This window comes from Crocodylus porosus, unplaced genomic scaffold (genome assembly GCF_001723895.1).
Source record: "Crocodylus porosus isolate Cpor-Errol unplaced genomic scaffold, CroPor_comp1, whole genome shotgun sequence".
NCBI classification, from domain to species: domain Eukaryota; kingdom Metazoa; phylum Chordata; order Crocodylia; family Crocodylidae; genus Crocodylus; species Crocodylus porosus.
In genome coordinates, this window is record NW_017728911.1 from 15782828 (window position 1) to 15803699 (window position 20872).

The 20872-nt window shown below is 40.4% G+C and overlaps 1 protein-coding gene across 2 annotated transcripts in view; it reads left to right on the forward strand.

The window, feature by feature from the left end:
* Positions 1-5276: 5276 nt before the first annotated feature.
* ALDH1A2 (aldehyde dehydrogenase 1 family member A2) overlaps positions 5277-20872 on the forward strand; it is a 42862-nt gene continuing 27266 nt past the window's right edge. For both annotated transcript variants that reach the window (XM_019533489.1, XM_019533490.1), the window contains exons 1-6: positions 5277-5401; positions 5619-5759; positions 7332-7461; positions 15554-15615; positions 18519-18647; positions 18776-18889. In XM_019533489.1, coding sequence (XP_019389034.1) covers positions 5685-5759; positions 7332-7461; positions 15554-15615; positions 18519-18647; positions 18776-18889 — 510 coding nt within the window. In that variant the 5' untranslated portion in view covers positions 5277-5401; positions 5619-5684. The remainder of the gene's footprint in view (positions 5402-5618; positions 5760-7331; positions 7462-15553; positions 15616-18518; positions 18648-18775; positions 18890-20872) is intronic.

A 20872-nucleotide genomic window follows, 5' to 3' on the forward strand; every position in this document is an offset into this window, starting at 1 on the left:
CTATGGCATTTTTACGAAGTGGCCATAATGAAAGTCAGATTAAATGTACAGGATATATACATTTAATCAACAGCCATTGGAGTCAGTAGTGCTGGAAGAGTTATAAAAGCCCCAGTGAATGCAAATTTATTGCAAAAGAATCTGAGCCTTGGTGGTATGAATGTCTGCTGAATGGTACTACCTGACACAGAACACCTAAAACTTTCAAAAGTGAGTTATTTAAGTGTAAGGTTTTGCTTGTAAAGCCGCCAGCTGCTGGATTTCAAGACTTGAAACTGTTCCAAAACATTGGACGAGGTACTTTATATGTGCACTAGAGTAAATACTCTGATTTAACTGCCAATTTAAATGTGCTCAGTTTACAGTAATGAGCTTGTATAGGCATTACCATGTTTATAGAAAGTGGAACAGGAAGAAACTAACATTAACCATTAACAGTAGCAATTTCTTTTGCCTTCTACCTCCACATTGTGCCAAATAGATATTTCCCAGGTTCTATAAATTTTTGCTTTTGCTGTTTTTAAAATATCATAGGAATAAATGGAGTGTTCCATAAAATATTACACCATACATTAGCAGTGAGCGTGCACCAAACGCTCTCCTGTGATTTCCAGTTTGCTACCTCCAAACCCTAAGCTGTAGGCATTTAGCTAACATGCTAACAATGTATACACATCTTATATACTGGCAGACTTGATGATAGCTCTTGGTCCCAGAAGTTGGCTGCGTCTACACAAAATGCTGACTTTGCAGCAGCCTGAGACTACTGTACAGTAGCGTCACATGGCAGCAACTGCAACATGATGCTACTGCGCAGTAGTCTCGGGCTACTACACAGTCAGTGTCACAAAAACGCTGTTTTTTGATGCTACTGCGCAGTAATCTGAGTTTACATAAGTACTTATTTCTACTTACACTCGTTTATTCAAGTACTGAATGACTGCACAGTAAGTCATTTTTGGATCCCTTGATCCATTCTCCTTACAAAACCACAACAGTTGCCTATGGGAATACCAGATTACTGTTCACTCTTATCCTGTCCAGCCTCCTAGCCTGCTTGTTTCTTTTAATAATTCAAAATATTTTATTCTTTCAAGACTGAAAAAAAGCACATGAATGTTCAAGTCTGTGTTCCCTTTTCAGTCTTGAGCAATCACCTTTGCCACTTTCCCTGGTCATCTGCTACAGAAGACCCCCTTCCATCCCAACACACATACACATACCCTCCCCATATATAAACTCCATTGAAGTCAATGGAAAGGCTGCCAGTGAGTTCCTTGTTCTTTTTTCTTTCACCAGCATATTTTAAAATATACTTTAAGTGACAATAATATGCTAAATGACTTTTAGTTCATAGCATTACTTGCTGTGGATGATAATGATAATAATAATGACTTTGGTCTGAAAAGCTCACAGTCAGTCCATATGGACAAGCAGACCCAGGGTGAATGCAGCACACAAACAAAAGAGTGGTTGGTAAATAACATGTTAGGCCCAAGTGCAGGTGATGAATTGAGTTAGTCAGGAGCTCTGGAATGAGAAATGGAAGGAAGAGAGAAGGGATATTCAAGTGGACAAAGAGGAGCCTCATATAGAGATTCAGACTGGAGGCAAGGGGAAGGTGAGGGAGAGCATTGGAGATGGTTGCAGTAAGCAGTTATTAGCAGGGAGGAAGGGATGTCCAGAAGCCAAGTTGGAGTATGTTGCTAGTGTTGACAACAAAGTGAAAGTGTCTCACCCTTCTACTATGCTGCTGCATGGCCCTCAGAGCTGCCGTTGGGAGCAGGGAAAGGAGCCCTTTGTTTATATGGCTTGGTCTGCCCCATGAGCCTGCTTACCTGGGAAAAGGAGATTGCTTGGTTCTTGGTTTGAGGGCAGGTGGGTGAGGGCTTTAGTTGGGGCTCAGCCCACTCTCTTCCAAATGCTCCTGTGGATACAAAACACATGGCTAAAGTCTCTGACATTTTCGTAATAGGACTTTTCTAAAGCAGAACATTACCTCTCAGGACCCAATCCAAGCAACCCAGAAGCCTGAGATGTAGTTACCTCCTCTTCATGCACAAATCCTCCTATTGCACTGGCCCTTTCTGTGCACAATTAACATTTACATGCTGAAAAGGATATGCAGCCTCTGCTTTAAAAATAGTCAGGCCCACATCGCTGCCTTTGCATTCTCCTTTCCTTTCTTTTGCAGGGCCTTTATTTATTTCTGAGTTTCAGTGCCGCCTCTGTCTTCTGCCTGAGTTTTCTATAAATTGTAATATCTTTTCCAGTCTCCTTTTTCATTAAAATGACCTTTCACCTTTCCATTCTTCTTAAGACATTGTTCTCACACTTTTTTACCTTTTTCTTCTATTTGTTCATTTGCTGACTCCTCCAGTTCCATGCAGATGTAAAGCATAAATATGCCTGTGATTTTTATTTCTCACTGTTCAGTGATTCAATGGTAAGAGACAAGGCTGAGGCTTTTGCACAGTCAGAGTTACAAGCATTATAAGTTTACTCCTTACTATCCTAGAGGCAGCTTACTGCTGCTAGCCACACTTTGCAGATAGGGAAAAGGAGGCAAAAAGCAAAATTACTTTCCCAAGGCCAAAGAGACAGAGTGTGAGAGTCATTCTAAGAACTGAGGAGTTCCTGGCTCTGAACCATTTGATCATTAGACTTAGCCTTTTTCTAATAGAAGCTAATTCAGCAGCAGATCTGCAGTTGTATATTACTGTTGTTTGTACAGTAAAGTCTAGCCTTACACATGAATACGTTACCATGTGAGTTTCGCCAAAATTCAAAACCCAAGGCATGTTGTGATAAGTATGGCAATGGCGTTCACACAGGTTTTTCTGCAAAAATCTGTACAGCTTCATCATTTGGGCAGGGCCTCTGTCAGGTAATTCAGCTCAAGGCCATCTTCCTTTACCTTTAATCTGTGGGTGAAATGTCCACAGCAGAGTTATGATGGCCTGTCATTGTGGCAATGATCCTTTCCCTGTAGTCTGGGACCAAAGAATCCAGAGCACGGTCTCTTGTAGTGCAGTGGCCAGTAATTGAAGGCAATGACTTATCTCATGGCATTTGCTTATACAAGTCCACAATGTTAATTTTGTTTAAAATAGAAGTACAAGTTACATCCCAGAAAGCGCAGCAGTTACTGATAACTGATCTGTAAGGAAAGTAGAAGGGCATGAAATATTTGTCATGAATTCATGTTGTGTGTGTATGAACTAAAAAAATAAGCCAATTTTCACCAAATGCATGGATTTCTCCAGTGAGAACAGGGCAGTTCTCATAAAGAATATCAGAGGGGCTGTGGAGTTTGTGTGCAAAATTGACTGTTTTCAAGTGAAAACTTATTGAAACTCATGGTTTCAACCTGACTTCAGTGCCGAAGTTACTTTACTGTAATTTTGCATTATAAGTGGGGCAGCTCTAGGGAACTGGCCACATTCTAGCCAAGTGGGATGTCCCGCATATTTTGAATTATGCAGTTTTCTAAATTAAATCAAATGTCTGGATATTCTCTGGAGTGACTCAAGGCCAAATTTTGAGTACCCTATTCAGAGCCACGTTGTACAGAGTGAATTGCCTATGTGCAGTGTCACATCACACCCAAGGTGCTTAACTGGAAATCCTCTATCCTCAGTAGAGTAGCAGGCTCTCTTCTGCATTTCTGTACTGCTCTGGGTTAGCTCAGGTGGGACAGCATGGCTCCACACCCTCTTTAACTGCTTTGGCATTGCATTGTGACCTTGGGCAAGTGCGAGAGCCCTGAGCAGAATATCATACTACAATTGTATTTGGCTCTTTATATGGAATGAGTAGTTCTGTGTGCTTCTCCATAACAGTGAGCCACTATCTGGCTTCCCAACAAACCAATAAACCCCATCATTAAAAAATCTCAAGGTAAAGGGAACATGTGGCTATAATCACCCACTGCAGCAGTGATGTCTACAACACAGAATGCCTTAGCCTGTAAATTTGCAGCTGATCACACATGGTGTTGAAGGGCTTCTTATTCAGTAGATGGGCAATGGCACTTCCCAGGCTTGAACCCTGTATGTAGTGAAGTACTAATGTCATATTTAAATGTCATATTAGGTGGAAGCTCCTCAGCTTCCTTTGACTCCTGTCACTTAGTGTCTTGCAAGACTAGAATCTCAGGGCTTGTAAGGGGCTTTTTTTGCTTTAGCCAGAGAGCAGTCCCCTATCCCTATAAACACAACTTAAACTGCATTGCAAGAGAAGGACTATGAACATTCCTTCTTTTGCTCCTGTCTAGGAGTGAACTCCTGGCCCCAGTGAAGTCAGTGATAAAGCTCCTCTTGACTACAGTGAGGCCAGGACTTCTCCCTAGGAGTTTAAGTTGTATTTCATGGAATACAATAAGAGAACATTGAGCTGTGGACTCCTAGGAACCGATGTGGTGCCTGGCTTTCTCTGAAAACTTCCACTCTTTGTCTCAAAAAGATTTTCAGGATAAGAAAGAGGCTGAACGCTGATGACACCATTCACCCTTTCTTTTAGGGTGACATCAATTTACCCAATAAAAATGTGCATTTTGTTCTCCAGAGATATACAGAAGAAATGTGATTATTTAAGTGGCTACCAATATAAATGACAGGCAAGTAAACTTGATTTGCTGTGCACTTCCTTCTCCCAGCAGGCAAAAATAACTTTACATTTGCCAAAATAGCAGCTGATCAGGTGTACTGAAATTTATTATAATTAAAATGTAATCATCACTGACAGGACATAACAATCATTTGCATTGTTCCATGCAGATAAATGATGCATTTCATTTTGTGCAGCAAGTTTTAGATATAATCAGCTGACTTTGGATGGGGAGGTGGGGGGCTCCAATAGTTAAGACTGGATACCGACTGGGGAGTTTCAGGGGCAAAATGTTTGTTTCCTGTAAAGAATGTTTTGGTAACTAAGCCAAAGCCTTGCTGTCACCCTGGCAGTTTCATGGCTTTTCTCTGATTTGGTTATGTGTACATTTAAATCAAATTTCAGTTTCAGTAACGTTTTTTAGGGCTTGAACCAGCTTCTTTAGCTAAACTGCCACAAACTGGATCAGAACCTTAATTTTAACTCATAAGTACACTGTAATGTTTTAGTCAAGTACAGTACTTTGGTACCAGGCTCTGCAAACCTCTACCAGGACTTCAGTGAGAATCTCAGATGAATAAAGCCTCCACATACCACTAAAGCTTTTTAGAGGAAGCCCTGAGTTCCTCATTCATACACAACGATCCAGAAGTTTTAAGTACCTTTTTTCCCTCTTTTTTTTTTTTAGATTTTCATAAATAATGAGTGGCAAAATTCTGAAAGTGGGAGAATATTCCCTGTATATAACCCAGCCACAGGAGAGCAGATCTGTGAGATCCAGGAAGCTGACAAGGTAAAATGTCCTTATAAGATGTTAAAAAAATGTACAACAGGCCAAAACCAACAGCTACTATGGCTGTGCTCCAGAATACCATTGCTAATCTTTCATTAACCCTACCCTGCCATGGTGTGATTATGATATATTGTATGTTTGTTAGGAAATTTCAGATGCCAACTAATTCTTTCTTGGTGTTCACCTCAGTGCTCTGTTTTTCATTCCTCCTTGACAGGTTGATACAGACAAAGCGGTGAGGGCAGCACGCCTTGCTTTCTCTCTAGGCTCAGTGTGGAGGAGAATGGATGCTTCTGAAAGAGGCCATCTCTTGGATAAGCTGGCAGATTTGGTTGAAAGAGACAGGGCAATTCTTGCTGTAAGTGAAGCAAGGGAAAAATCAAGAGTTATCCGTTGAGAGCAGAGTTCTCAGATGTGGAAACTGAAATCAGATTGGCTAATATTTCCAAATATGCTAGACAGGGCCTGATCCAAAGCCCATCTATGTCAATGTCAGTCTTTGCATGAACTCAGATGGGCTTCAGATTGAGTATGTGTGTGTATGCATATGTGCACTTACATGTCTTAATATTTTTGCTCCATGTTCTAAAATAAAATGGAAAAATGCCTAACACAAATTGTGCTGTAATTAATGAATTGGCAGAGGAAATGCTATGCAGTGCAGAACCAGTCATCTAAATTTTAAAAACTGTGCTTTTTACCACATAAGTAAAGCATATACACTGCAGCATTGTTAATGATGTTTTCTGCATGTCAGCTGCTTTGAACTAAGCCAGTGAACATCTTAATTCCAGCTTTGTCAATACTTAAATCATCTAACCGCCAGTGAATGCTATAAAATCACCACAGGGAGAAGGAAGTGCACAGCAAATCAAGTTTACTCGCCTGTCATTTGATTTGTATTTCTAGAGCCAAATTCTTTGCTGAATTGCACTGCATGCAATGCCACTAACTTAATTTTGGATGTAAGTCAGTGTAGAATTAGGCCCTTATTGTTCTGTGAATTAAATTTTGGTCTGTATATATTTATGTAGTACTCCTTCTATTTTGTATGCCATTTACCCATTTGTAACAATTTCTATTAGATAACCGTTGAAAATCAGCTAAGCTACTCAACGTCTAACAAAATTTATTGGATTCTTTTCATTAAGCAATCTGAGACTCTTAAGAGGATATCTTATAAGATACTGTTATTAGTAGGAATATTGACTTGAAAATAAGGTCTTTAGCTTGTTAAATTATGAGCTTCCCTAGAGGAGAGTTTGTTTATTTGATGGTAATAAATAAACTGGCTGTACACTATAGATATCTCAGCCCTCAGCAGGGGTCTTGGCAACTATATAGAGAAATTTTTATATTCACATCAATTATATACAGAGGGATATGTCCATTCTTCTCTTTATGGATTCAGATTGTTAATATAGGGTTACAAGAAGTCCTTGCTCAGCTGTTATCATTAACATAACAGAACCTAGTTTGACAGGCAGTTTTATCTTGGCCTCTGATTAAAGCAATTTTGTATTTATATATCTGGACCAAACACAGTGACTACTACGTCCAAACACACACACACACACACTTCACTGTCACACACACACACACACACACACACACACACACACACACACTTCACTGTTATAGGGATTTTAGGGACTTTTCAAGAAAAATTCTGCCTGTTTCAGATCAATAGAAATATCAACTTCTTCCCCCCCCCCAATAATGGTAAAAGTTTTCCCCCCCCCCCAAGTGTTACAGCTCCCATACAAAGTAGTATTAAAAAGGGGATTTAATAGCTGAAGCTTCTGGTATGTGACTGTACCAGGGAAGACCATTAGTGTCAGTACTTGAGGACTTGAATAGTGAATACAAAAGTGTATGCAACTTAAATGTGCTCCTTTGCTCATACGCTCTTCACTTTCTTGTCCTCCAGACTATGGAATCACTGAACAGTGGCAAACCCTTTCTTCAGGCTTTCTATGTAGATCTTCAAGGAGTCATAAAAACCTTGCGGTATTATGCAGGTTGGGCAGACAAGATTCATGGAATGACCATTCCTGTAGGTAAGTGGAGTTCAAAGAGCCACGATCCAATTTTTCTTTTGTATTATATATATAATACACACCTACAAACACTTAGGGAGCCAAACTGAATACTATAGGACTTCTTACTTATAGAATCACCTCCCAGGGTAGGTAGATGAAACCCTACTACTTGGATTACTTAAAATTAAATTGGAAAAGTTATTCATACTATGTTGCTGGGTATAAGATTAACCTAGAAGAAAATTGTCAGGTTATTTAATATTTTTCTTTAATGGAGCTAAGTAGAAAGCTCATATGCATATCTATTTGACTGCTATGTGTGTGCATACAGTGCAGTAGAGATAGATACTGCAGTTTAAGGCTGATATTTTACATCCTTTATGAAGTGCTTTGGAACATTTTAAAGTAGAGTGCTGCCAAAAGGCAGGCATGATTTGGGCAAATTTTGTGCATGATCCTTTATACAGGTCTGCCACTAGAACTAATTTTGAGCTCTACCTCCCTGCTTTTCCCGCCTTATAGTCTTAGTTGTGCTATATTATGCTACTACACAAGATGCTTTACTGTGCAGCCGATTAATTTGCTGCACAGTAAAACGTCTCCATCTGCACATGCATGGCAATTTGAGTGCAGTGACTAATTTACTGCATTTCCAGGTAGTTCCATCAGATACAAGTGGTATCTGGCAGATGTTTTGATTAGTTTACTCTAGCTCAAATTGAGCCAGAGTATACTCAATCATATTAACTGCACATGTAGGTGCACCCTATATGGGTTAAAGTATGAACTGTTAGTGGCCCACCTGGACTTGGATGGGACTATCAAATTAGTTGTAACTTAAGATCCACATGTGCTTTGAAAGAGTTTGTAATTTTGTTATAGAGAAACAGGCATAAATATGAAGTACTTTGTGTTTCAACACTTTCTTCCTTCTGGTGTGCAGTGGAATTAAGGTTTAGTTTCATGTACAAGAAAAAAGACTGCTGTTTATATTTTGGTAAAGATAAGAAAAAATAGCAGTGCTTTCTTAGCTTTTCTGTTTAGCTGTAGGCCCTGTCCTCCCCTTCCCTTTCCTTCCAGATCTTTCACCAACATTTCTGGTCATTTTCCACTGAAAACACACTAATTTGCAATCTTGACTGGATGTACCAACTCCTGTAGTTATGCAAAATGGTGCGTGGTAGCAGAAAATTACTTTCTGCACCTGCAGTAGTTCAAATAATGGTACTTATCTTTTACCTACATAATCAAAAATCCTAATTCCTCTCATAAATTTCTGGGAGGGGTTGATCCTTTTCCAAAGCAACACTAACATATTTATTTAAAAATGATGAACAGCCCTGACATTTATGCTGTGGACTCTTCTCAGTTTGACACATGGAGTCTGTGTACAGTGAGCACTATATATTTCACATAATTGAGAGAGACCGGGGAACCATACAAAAAGAGAAAAATGCAGGGGGGTGGTATGTTTAAAATTTTATTTTTAAGGAAAATATTTTGTGTCCAAAGTCAAGTCAATCAAATCAATTCCAGATCCATGAGCCATTCAAAAATGATATGTGGCCCTATTAAGCATCGTCCACCCCTGCCTAGGGCTTCAGATGTTTCGAAATCCCTTGGCAGGTATCCTACATGCAGGCCTAACCCCAGAGGCTTGGGGTTTGGATGCCCCCAAGTTTTGCTTGCCCGCAGCCATATGACTGCAGGAGCAAACTAGGGAGGAGTCCCCCATTTCCATAAAGTTGGCTTGTAGCCAAGATCCTCTCACTGGAAGCTGACCAGTGGGAAGCTAACTGTGAGGCTCTCATAAGGACTCCTGTCTGCAAGCAGACAAGGGTGCAACCCTCCACTACACAGTGCCATTTTAATTACATTACCTTGGTCAGGGTATTTCCCCTGCCGCCATCATGGTCATAGTATTTCCTCTGCCAGGGTTGCCCAGCTTCTAAGCCTCCAGGGGAGACCAAATGCCCTGGGGACCACACCAGCAGGGGCCACACAACACACAATATGGGTCATGTCAGGCAAGCCATGGGACCCTGGGCCTTGTGGACACTCCTCCCCTAGCGTTCTGTGTGCCCAGGTGAGCACCTTCTCCCCACACCACTGCACCAAAACCTCTCCCCTCACACTGCTGCACCACATGGGCAAGTAGGAGTGATTTTCACTCACACACCAGCCCGCTCCTCCCCCCTGCACTGCACCAGCCACCCCCTGCATGCAGCTGTCATCTCCCCACCATATGTGTGGCTCAGCATAAACTCATCCTGAGTTCCCAGCTAGGTGTCACACTGCCCCACCCCCTGGCACAAGGGCAGGAAGCAGCAGCCAGAGGAGGGTGGGAGAGCCCAGAGCCCCTGACAGCTGTTGCATAAGAGCTATTGTGTGCTGAGTTCTTTAAAAGTTTGGCCACTACAATTTAGAAGGAAGAACAGATCATGTCATCCTAACTGAATTCTAGTTTAGTCTTCAGCCTGGTATTTAGTTTAACGCAGTTAATGCTAACAAATTAAACCATTAAACCAGATGTAATGGAACTGGTACGTTTTTATTAAAAAAAATTACACTGCAAATATCTCTGGTTTGTGCTCTGCTTTAAAGGCTGAAGATGATTTTCACTGCCAATTAGGGTGAGATTCATAAATCCTTTGTGTGCTGCTTGGACTTTAAATTTACACAAGCAAAAGCTCAGAAACTACCATAAATTCATATATTCAGCAAATTTCTTGTTCCATAATCCCTTCTTTCCTTGTCAGCAAATGCCTCTTTCTCACTTATGAGCCCAGCAGGACTACAGAAGACAAGTTAAGTCAGTAAGAGACATTGCCAGTTCAGGATTGCTATTCCAGTCCTGAGCATGCAAACAAGTAAAGTAGGACAGCCACTGAAAATTGGAATTTGGTAGGGAGGTGCTTTAAATTGTTGGGGCCCAGTTTTCAGTAACCTTCCTAAGTACAAACCATCAAAAGTTCTGGTATCAAGACCCTTGTGCAAACATGGGCTGTAGCACATCGCTGGGTGCCCCAGTTTTGAAAGTACAGTTTGGTTCTTTTAAAGGAGTAAGAAATTCCACCCCTTTGCCTGATTCACCTCCATATGACTTCAGTTTTATGCTGTAAACTCAGTTTTAGAACTGCATCCAGGTAAAGCTTCTGACTGTTTATAGACAATTGATTGTAAAAGGAAGCTGGATATAGGAACAAAAGTGAAAACAAGCCCCTTATTAAATCTCTCTTGGTTAAAGACATTACCATCCTTTGTCTATTCTAGTAAGAGGAATTTACTTGAAAGTGGGCACAGTCCAATGAGAGGCACAGGGTAGAGGGAAGAGGATGAATGTCTTTCATATTCATATTTGTTTGGATTTCAGGATTTTTAAGGGACCATGCTGCCCTTTACTTTTGTTTGCAAAAACACTACTCATTTTGATAAAAGCAGAACCAGGCCTAGCTAAAACCTATAACATTAATAAATCCATTGCAGTCCAAAGGGCAGTGATAGATACAGCACAGGACAGACCAGGACTTGCAAGACCAATATCCAGATCTGAATTTCTCATCTCTGTTTCTTAGTTTTTGGGATATGCCACTTCATGAGCCACCTGACTACATACTGGACTCCCTACATAAGCATACGTCGCAAAATTTAATACCAGGGCACTGTCTAACTCCTGGGAGGGAGCTGGTAAAACACCTCTCTGGCAAACACTCTCAGACTAAAGTGAAGTCCCCTGGTTACAAATGTGGCTTTCCAAATGGACAATTAAAAAATCTTAAAAATCTCTGGACCCAAGTACCCAGCTCCTACAACCTAGAGCATAGGTTTTCAAGTCAGCAAACTGAGACAGTACCAGTCTACATCAGCTGAGGATATTAAAAAACAAACATGTTTTTCTCATTTAAGATAAGAAAATGTGAAAAATGCTCTTTGGGCATTTCCATTTCTAGAGTCACCTTAACAATTTGATAGAAAAATACAGAGAGGGGATCAGACTAGCAGCCTGGGTGTTCCCTATCTATTTCATGGGTCTGCCACAGTGTAGGCTTCTCCCACTGTCACCTGCATGCCTCACTCCTTACCTGCAGGTACCAATTCTAGGTGGAAGGCAGAAGTTCATGCCCCTTATTCGTGCTGATGAGATACATTTTTGCAAGTCAGCCTATTTAAAATCAAAAGGATGACTTCCCAGTGCCCACTCACACGAGTAAGAGGCTCACAGGGAAGCCCTCTGTCACCCATTTGATCTTCAGTTACTTTGCTTGTTACACAAAGCATTAATGAATAATGAATGAGAGGGTGAACTTTTTGACACGGGGACCTGTCAGCTGAGATCAAGAAGGAGACCTCTGTCTTACATGAACAGCCATCAGCAACACCAGCTTTCAGTCACTTCTGACTTGGGTCTATGGCTTGGCTGCAAAATTTTATATCCTCCTGCCAACTCCTTAGTTAGCAGGGTAACTTTCTATATTATCTTTCAATAAAATAGCTCTTAATAGTCTTAGAATTGGCTAATAGGGATGCTGCATTTGGATTTTATAGCTGTCCTAAGAATCTGACCAGTGTTTTCACCAACCCTGGATATGAGCTAAGTGTGCATAAAAATGTTTAACCAAAGCTCCAGTGCAACAGGTCAGGCTCTGTATTGGTTGTAATGGCTAATTTATCAGATTTAAAGAGGTTCCCCAGGAGAGGCTTGTTCTTCAAGATGGACAGCCTAAGACAGTGTACAGCAAATTTTCCCTCCTACAAGGATGCAGAATAAGGTCTCTCAAATGACAACAGATCACTCTCTCGAAGCCATTGCAGAAAAGTTTGCGCTCTGTTGAGATGAAAATCTGGATCTTCATGTCTGGCACAGATGGAACTTCTTTCAGTCACCTTGTGGCGGGTGGCGGATATACAGACTGCTTTCAGGCAACCTCCTGCCTGCTGACAGCTACTAGGAGAGTGCTGGGGAGAGTGAGTGAGAATCCTAACAAGCATCATAAACAGCATTAGCACCTTTTTATACCACCTCTGAATAGCAGCATTTCATTATTGTGGGTTTTATAAGTGTATACTAAAACTGTAAAAATTTCATTGTTGTCTGGTTCAGTTTTGGAGCAGAGACAATTTGAGCCTTTTAATGTTCATTGTTTAGTTAAAATGACTCAATTCACCAAACTTCATTATTATGCTTTTGTTTTATGGTGTCCAGCAGGCAGCCCACAGATATACCTTTGGTATTTTCAACCGTACCTTAATCCCCTGTGTAATCTGAAGTCTGCACTGTTCGCTGATGGAGTTGTTATTGAATGTCCTCATAAATCCCCCTTAATTGTGATGTCTGTACATGATGGACACTTGAAATAGGTATCAAAAGAGCAGTTATTCTGGAATCTGGCAGAAGCCTTGGATTGGAAGGACTCAGGAAAATGCTGACAGAGGAAAGACTATGCCATTCTGACTAATCAAATTAACTGTCATATTTGGGTTCCCTGCAGCTTTGCCTCTTGAGAAACAATGACAGAGGGATGGCCACAACTCAGCTGGTGGTAAAGCTCCATTACTGTCCTGGTATTTGATACCCGGGGCACACTTTTTGTCCAGATTATAACTGGCAGCTCACTTCATTCATTGGTCCCCAGGCCAGGTCTCAATCCTGTGTGCTGGGCCACCACAGCTCAGGCCCCTCAAGCATGCAGGGCAGGCAGAGACAGATCCTCATGCAGCTGTACAAGAATGGGCTGGCCAGGGCCTAATCACACTTGCTGTCGCTTTTGTAATGCACTAGTGTGCCACAGCCTGCTCTTTGGGAATTCCTGCAGCATTGTGAGTGTGTTAAGGATCTTTCAAGCACAGTGTTGCCCAGCGCAGGCCCATATTTTCTACTAACACTTTAATTATTCTTTTAGTTATGCACATGGAGAGCATTTGGATTCTTTTGCCACGTAACTGTTGCTGTGTTCTTTACCATTTGTTTCCTGTGGTCTTGCCTACACAGACCAAACTGACTGATCAGCCCTTTTTCTTCCCTTATGTGATGCTCTCTCTCTCACTCCTCCTATTTATCTTTCTCTTTGCACCACTTCTTTTCTCTTCTCATTCCCTCTCTCACTATTGCCTCTTGCTTTATACTTACATTGCGTTTTTGGTATCCTGAAAATGTTACCACTTTGAAGCCAAATCCCAGCTGATTCGCGTATTGTTTTCATTCTGTTGCGTTTCCCCTACACAAAGCAAATGAAATAGACTTGCAGAAATAAGTAAGCCTAAGAAAGTTTGTTTCTAATCTAAGACAAAGCCTATGTTTAAAACCAGGAAACTTTCTGGATTAACCCATTTATTGTTACCAGATGTCTGATATGAAATAAGCATTCAGTGCTGTGATTTTGGTCCTTCCCCTGAGACTAAGCCTAGGTACACTTGACCAACCTTACCCATATTTAGTTGAAATTATTCTTATGTATCAACAGATGTCTACATGCATAAATACATATGTGTTGTTATAGACAAAAGTTCACTCTCAGGGTTTATCTACACTGCAGTTAACACAGGACTTACCTAGGCATAGTCTTAAGGCCCCTAGCACTAGACAGAAAAATAGCTGACTTGGGTTTGACGGGTTTGACCCAGGTCTAACATCCCCAGCTCAAGAGTGGTATTAACCCAGACTTCAACTCCCACTTTGCACTACAATGTAGGGGACATCATTTCTCATTTGCCCTCCCATAGTTCCTCCAGAGCAGACACCGTTTTCTTGTAGTTGATACAACCGAATGGGAAAGAATCCAAGAGTGCTCTGCGACAAAGGGGGAGGGGATCTGCTCCTAGACACAGGTGCAGGATCAATGAAGATTCAGTAATCTGGTCTGGACCCACCCAGGTACTCAGTCCTAATGCGCCAGTCACCTGGGTTAACTGTACAGCGCCAGAGAAGTGCAGCCCCAAGCAAGGCCCTGTGAAAGGGAGCTTGCAAAACACGGATCTGACCTCAAGCCAGGATGCCATCAGGCTTCTGCTTTCTTCATGAATTTGCCTGGGATGACTGTAAACTACACTTCTTTAGCAAAAAAAGAGAAACTCCCTATGTGAGTCTTTATTGTAGGCTACTAGTACCTACCACATCTCAGTTCTTTGGGGTTTAAAATAATACTTGCTGGTGACTCAGAAAGTTAATTAGGTAATTCCCTCAAGAGTCCTGTTTTTGTATGTAGGTTGCACTTCTCCACATAGTACCTTTTCTTTTCTATTTCTTCATTTACAGGGTCTTTATTTATGCATCATCCCTCTGGTATTTTTACCCAGCTAAAGACAAGTCAGAAAGCAGTTCTTTAGCTCCATCATTTGAGAATCAGCAGAGACATTGTCCCCCTCCACATTCATTATCTCCCCTCTTTGGCTGATGTTTATAAAAACTTTCTTACTCACTTTTGTCTTGTTTTACTACTGCCTTTAGCTTTCCCCTGCCAGCTTTACCTGACTGCATATTTTTTGCTTAGTCCCACTCCCAATGCAGGCTTTTTTTAGCAAGTCCTTTGTGATACCACAGTGGTGATAACTTATTTCTGGCTCTTGTCTTTTGCAGAGAAATTGCATTCAGTTGTATATCCATTTCAGTGGCTTTTAGGGTTTTCTATCCTTTGTTCTCAATCGTGGCTTCTTCTATATTGTTCTATTCCACCAGACTCCCATTATTTTCAGTGGGATCTGGGCAAGCCCAGCACTGCTTTCTTATATTGCCGTGTTCCATCCATCCCTTTACACTGGAAATTGCCATTTTACCCCCTTTAACTTTTTCTTTTCTTTTTTTTAGGCTGGAATCAGGAAAAGCAAGTAAACAGCTTCCTTTGAGGCCACCACTAAAACTTCATTGCACATAGATCCACTCTTTCCCAAGGAACCTTTGTATGAGGTGCCTAAACACCTTTGTTCTTGGGAAAGAAAAATTGGGTTGCTCTTGAACTCAGATTTCCCATGCTGGCTCACGAAAGACATTTCAATGACTTCTTTATTTCTTTTACTGCCATCAAAGGCCAGTCCTTTAAGCTTCTTCCCCCCACTCTATTTTTTTGTTCTGCCAAGTCAAACTGCACTTGATAGTAACCATGCTCATCTGTTTCAGATGGAGATTATTTTACGTTTACAAGACATGAACCCATCGGCGTGTGTGGACAGATCATCCCTGTGAGTATCTCTACTAGCGCCTCATATTTATTTTCATTTGAACCAGCTCTCTTTAAAGACACATAAAACGTGGACCTCAGCTATGTGTGTTTTCCATTACGAAAAAAGCTGAGCTCATATTGTTGACATATCTTTAACAGCCTCCCTGCAAATGCTTATTTGAACATGCTAATAGGGTTTTAGCTCTGTTATTAGGAGTTAAGTTCTCAAGTCATAGAATTCTCATGATTAAAACAAGCAAAGCAAAACACAGTGTTAATATGCTGTCAGTGGTTATGGATGTTCACACAACTTACGGAAAATTGATGCTTTGCTGTGGCACTCTTTTTATTTATTTAGTTTTTACTGTGATTTAACAGTCTCCTCTGAGATCCTGGGAGAATGTTATGTATTTTAATTCTATTTTTCCCTGGTATTTCTTTTTATAAGGCTAGGAAAGAAGAAACTCCAGAAGATATGTCATTACAATTAATATCATGCAAATAATTAAAAACATGAAAGGTTTGTTTTTCTTGTTACAAGAGACAGACTTAATATTTTACCAAATGTAATACTTTTTCACATGCTAATATCCACCTTCAACAGACTCTTGCTGAACGCTGCATGTGAACACTGTTGAATAAGTTAGGCTTTCAAAAGTGCTGGTTAATTGGTTTGGGCAGAAATTTCAGTGGGAGGCTCATGTATAGCTATTAAAATACGGTGTGGAAGCTTTTCCTTTACAAAGCATTGGGGAAGGAATCAAGATGTTCTCTGAATTTTGTTGTTGTTGTTTTTTTGTCTTGTTCATGTTAACCACAAGCCACTAAATAGCCTGGATGCATTTGCAACAGAGAGATTCCAGTAAAAAAGAGGCAACCAGAAAAGATTGCTTTAACAATGGAAAGCCCTCTTTTCCTATTACTATTTATTATTATTTCATTTCTTTGTGGAGGGGTGACTGTTGTGCTTGGCACTCTACAGAAACTAGGACAACCATGGGAAGGAGCTCACAGTCAAAGGCACCCCTCCTGCAGCCATCCCTGCACATTCTTAACTTAATTCACATGAGTAGCTCTGTTGAATGAGTAGCTTCAATGGCAGTGCGTGCATGTGTTACACATTTGCAGACATGCTTGCAGGATCAGAACTTTTGCGCCCGTTCCCAATGCAACCAGGCATTTTCTGAGACCTGTTCAACACCCTCGACTAACAAGTTCCACTGATGCCACTAGGAACTGAGGGCATTCAGCACTTGGCAGGAGGTATTCAAGATCATGCATTTGTTTGGTTTAGATTTGCTACTCTAGGAAGGAGGCCCTTATTGAAGGCAACCCTGCCATACATTACAAAAATAAAATGACAGAGAGCTAACATAAAGCAAAGCTTCCTTTCCTACTCCACATCTGATGCCTGTGAAAATTTACCCTCATCAACAGCATTGCAGCATTCCTTATGGCCATTTAGGGCCAGGTGATGGGACTCGTTCCTCTCTCTTTCAATTAGAGGGGGAGCCAGTTTAAGTGCCTCAGGCATCACAACAAGAAAGGAAAAGTCAGGCAGGCAGGTAGGTAGATCGCAGGCCAGGCTCTGGCCCTAAAATAGACACGGCAGCACAGTCCAAACCAATCCAGCTAAGTACACTGCATGTAAATAGGTTGGAGTTGTGTATATTTGTTTTCAGTGAAGCATACAGAGGAGTCTTCCAGGAGAAAGATAAGGAAAGAACTTGTTGTGTTCCTAACAATGGACACCTATTTTTACACTGCCACATTTTGCACAATAAACTCTTCAGAGCTTTGGCTGCAACAGACAACACAAGTGTAGGCTGTCAGCATGCTGTCGGCCCAATAGTTTTACTCCTAGGTTTATATGCTGGGTATGGAATTAAAACATCACTCTGTCTCCAAAGTTTATAAACAACTAAGGGGGAAAGAAATAGGGTGTTCAGTGAAGGAAAGACATTTGTGTATTTTTTCAAGCTTGCCAGGGGCTAGAGAGAGGTCTATGAGAGTGGCAGCTGATATGCTTCAGGCAGTAACACCTTCTAGCTAGTGGTTGATTCCTTGTGACTGATACTTTTCTATTTTCTTTCCAAGTAAGATTATTAGTTACATCCCTGAGACCATTCCTATAAATGGAGATGTGAGTAACTTTACTCACCTCCACATTTCAGCTGAAAGCTCAAGTAAGTCTGAATGTTTGCAGGATACCAGACATCTAGGATGACGGCTGCTATAAAGAACCTTAACTGTTTGACCCATCAAAACAAGTATGCTGGGCCAAATCTTCTGCTACAGTAAACTGAAGCTGAAGACAATGGAGTTGCACAAATTAACACCAGGAGATAATTTTGTCCAATTTGTTGTCTGTATTTCATATCAATTGCAAGAACAAGAACAGGTTTTAATACAAATGACATAGGGAGTAATAAAACTGTACTGACACGGCAGAAGAATTGGGGGTGGACATTGTTAAATGCTATCAAAGGTTAAGTATTTCTTCAAGTGCTCCAGGATTAGAGTCCTACATTAAAAAATCTTTAGTGTTGGCAAGCAAATAGTTTTTTCTCAGGGCAACAGAAGCAGGAAGTATTTGTCCTCAAGAGTTAAAAAATATAAAACATACCAATGACAAAATATTAAACGAAATTAAAAGCTGTGAATAAAAAATAACAGATAACACAAAATCCTTTTGTGAGGATTGGGGGCAAGGGTTATAATTCTTTGAACAGAAGAGAAAGAAGAATTCAAAGGGCAATGTCACCTCTTTCTTAATGGGGGTAATTAAAAAACCCTTGCTTTGTCCTGGGCAAGATTTATGTTGAGGATAAGCCTGAGAAATCAGTGAGGTAGCAGCTTGACATCTCACAAACAAAGCACCACTGCAATATTTTTCCATCTATCTTTTATTTTTTCCTGCAGTGGAACTTCCCCCTGCTGATGTTTGCGTGGAAGATTTCTCCAGCTCTGTGTTGTGGCAATACAGTAGTTATTAAACCAGCAGAGCAAACACCACTCAGTGCTCTCTATATGGGAGCCCTCATCAAGGAGGTAAGAATAATTGACAGGAATAATGTCTCCATCTCTCTTTACAGTTAAAGAACTACCAGAGTGTATCTGGTTTAATTTGCTTGGTCAAGTTTTCACAAGCTATGTTTCCTTTCATTCTGTTTTGATAGGCGGGCTTTCCACCAGGAGTAGTCAATATTTTGCCAGGATTTGGTCCAATTGTTGGTGCAGCAGTAGCTTCTCATGTTGGCATAGATAAAATTGCTTTTACTGGATCTACTGAGGTAAGTGTGTATTCTAAAATATGTTACCGTAAGATATGAATCAAGAAAATATTTAGGGAACTACAACCAAGCCCTTGACCTAACTTCCTCAGTGTCATCTAGTAGAAAGGATATATCCACAGCAGAATGGCCCATGCTTCCACCTAAACCTATATACTACCAACACAGAACTATTACTTTCCCTTCATTCCTGCTGTGCCAAAAATCTTGGTTCAAATACACCTGGAAAAATATTACTAGGGTTTGCAAGGACTCAAAGACATGACACACTAAATATGAGTAGACAGATGCTGGGGTAGATATGCACCTTTATAGACTAACTAAACAGACCAAATAGACTGACTAGACAGATCCGGACCTATAAGCCATTATGGGTAATTTGTGTGTCCTAGAAGCTACCAAAGAGGTTAACTCTGATAATGGTTGTAGCCTACCTAAGGGGAGCTAAGCCAATCAGAATACCAACTTTGCTAGGTCTTGGATGTGCAAAGACTGCTGTTATCAGGGGATGACAAAGGTACACAAGCTGATGCCACAGAGAAGGCTCCTTATCTCTCAGTCTGAGGAGGAAAAAAGGAATCCATAAGGAAAGGAATCTCAGCAGGAATTTCAGATCTGGTTATATTTAGAGAGTGCTAAAAACAGGCTCTGTTGCATTCAGACTTTGACAAACCATTGTATGGAAGAAGCCTACAACTCCAGGGGTCTGTCCTCTCCTTGATATAAGTACATAACTCCCACGTATGTCAATTGCTGCTTTGTGTGCATCAAGCATGGACTGCCCTTCACAGTGAGGTAATTTGCTCTTGGTGTGAGATTATAAATTATCTAATCCAGCAGCTCTTATAGACATGTGTGGTAACTCCTGCTGAAGTCAATGGGCATCTTGTGTGTGCAGTGACTACAGAAACAGATGAAAGTATTACTTAAAATATTTATCGTGTCAGGTCTATAATAAATTTGGATATCACAGCATGAGCCTAAATTATCAGGAAAATATGGGTGCAATTTTGTGCCTGATTTACAAGCACAATTACCTGAAACTAAATTCCCTTGTGCAATTGTGTGCAGATTTATATAACATTTTAGGTTATAATATACAAAAGATAATATAAAGCATCAACTGTAACATCAGTATTCAGAGAAATTACAACTATTGTATTAGATCTGTAATGTAACAACTTCATATTAGCAACACAAACTATTGGAAACCTTAATATGAGCTGATTTCCCCCCATAAATTAAGTTGAAACAATTGTTTTCATAAAGATATGTGGTCTGTGTTTAAGATAAATATTCTATTATACAGGATGTTGCACTGTTTGGGGGAGGAAAAATACAGATGGGTTAGGTTTCAAAGTTGTCTTTTGTAGCCAAAATAAATTTTTATTGTACTTTCAGACAGCTTTACTTTTAATAGGCATTTAAACTCAAAAGTTGTGGGTTTTATACTAACTCAGTGTCTACCTTTAAAAGCCTTACTAATAGGAAGTGAAAAGCATTACAGAGATGAAAAAGCAATTCTGTAAGAACCTAAAGCAAGAACAGATGGAACATTTTAATGCAGAGTTAGTGTAAACTGTTCCATATTGTTTCTGATTTCCTGTAACACTGAATACTTGTAACAGCAAGTCAACATTGTAACATTTTAAATACAGTACTGTAAGATCAACTGTTATATAAAGAGCCTCAGACTCTTCAGAAACCATTTCCAGTTTTTTTAATGAAATTTAAATGGAAATACATTATCTCTACTTATATTTACAGCCATTGTATATTCCAGTGAATTCCAGCAGGCATCAAATATCCCCACAGCCAAAATATTAATGGCCATTTCCACCAGCTCTTTCAGATGCTAGTACCAGGAGTTAACATGTTAGCTTTAACAAGTTAATTAGAAAATGCATCAGCAGAAAAGCAAAGTTAGTTAAGTTTAAATGCCTGGAGCATGGATTTGTCTCACTTTTCCACTATTAGAATCAC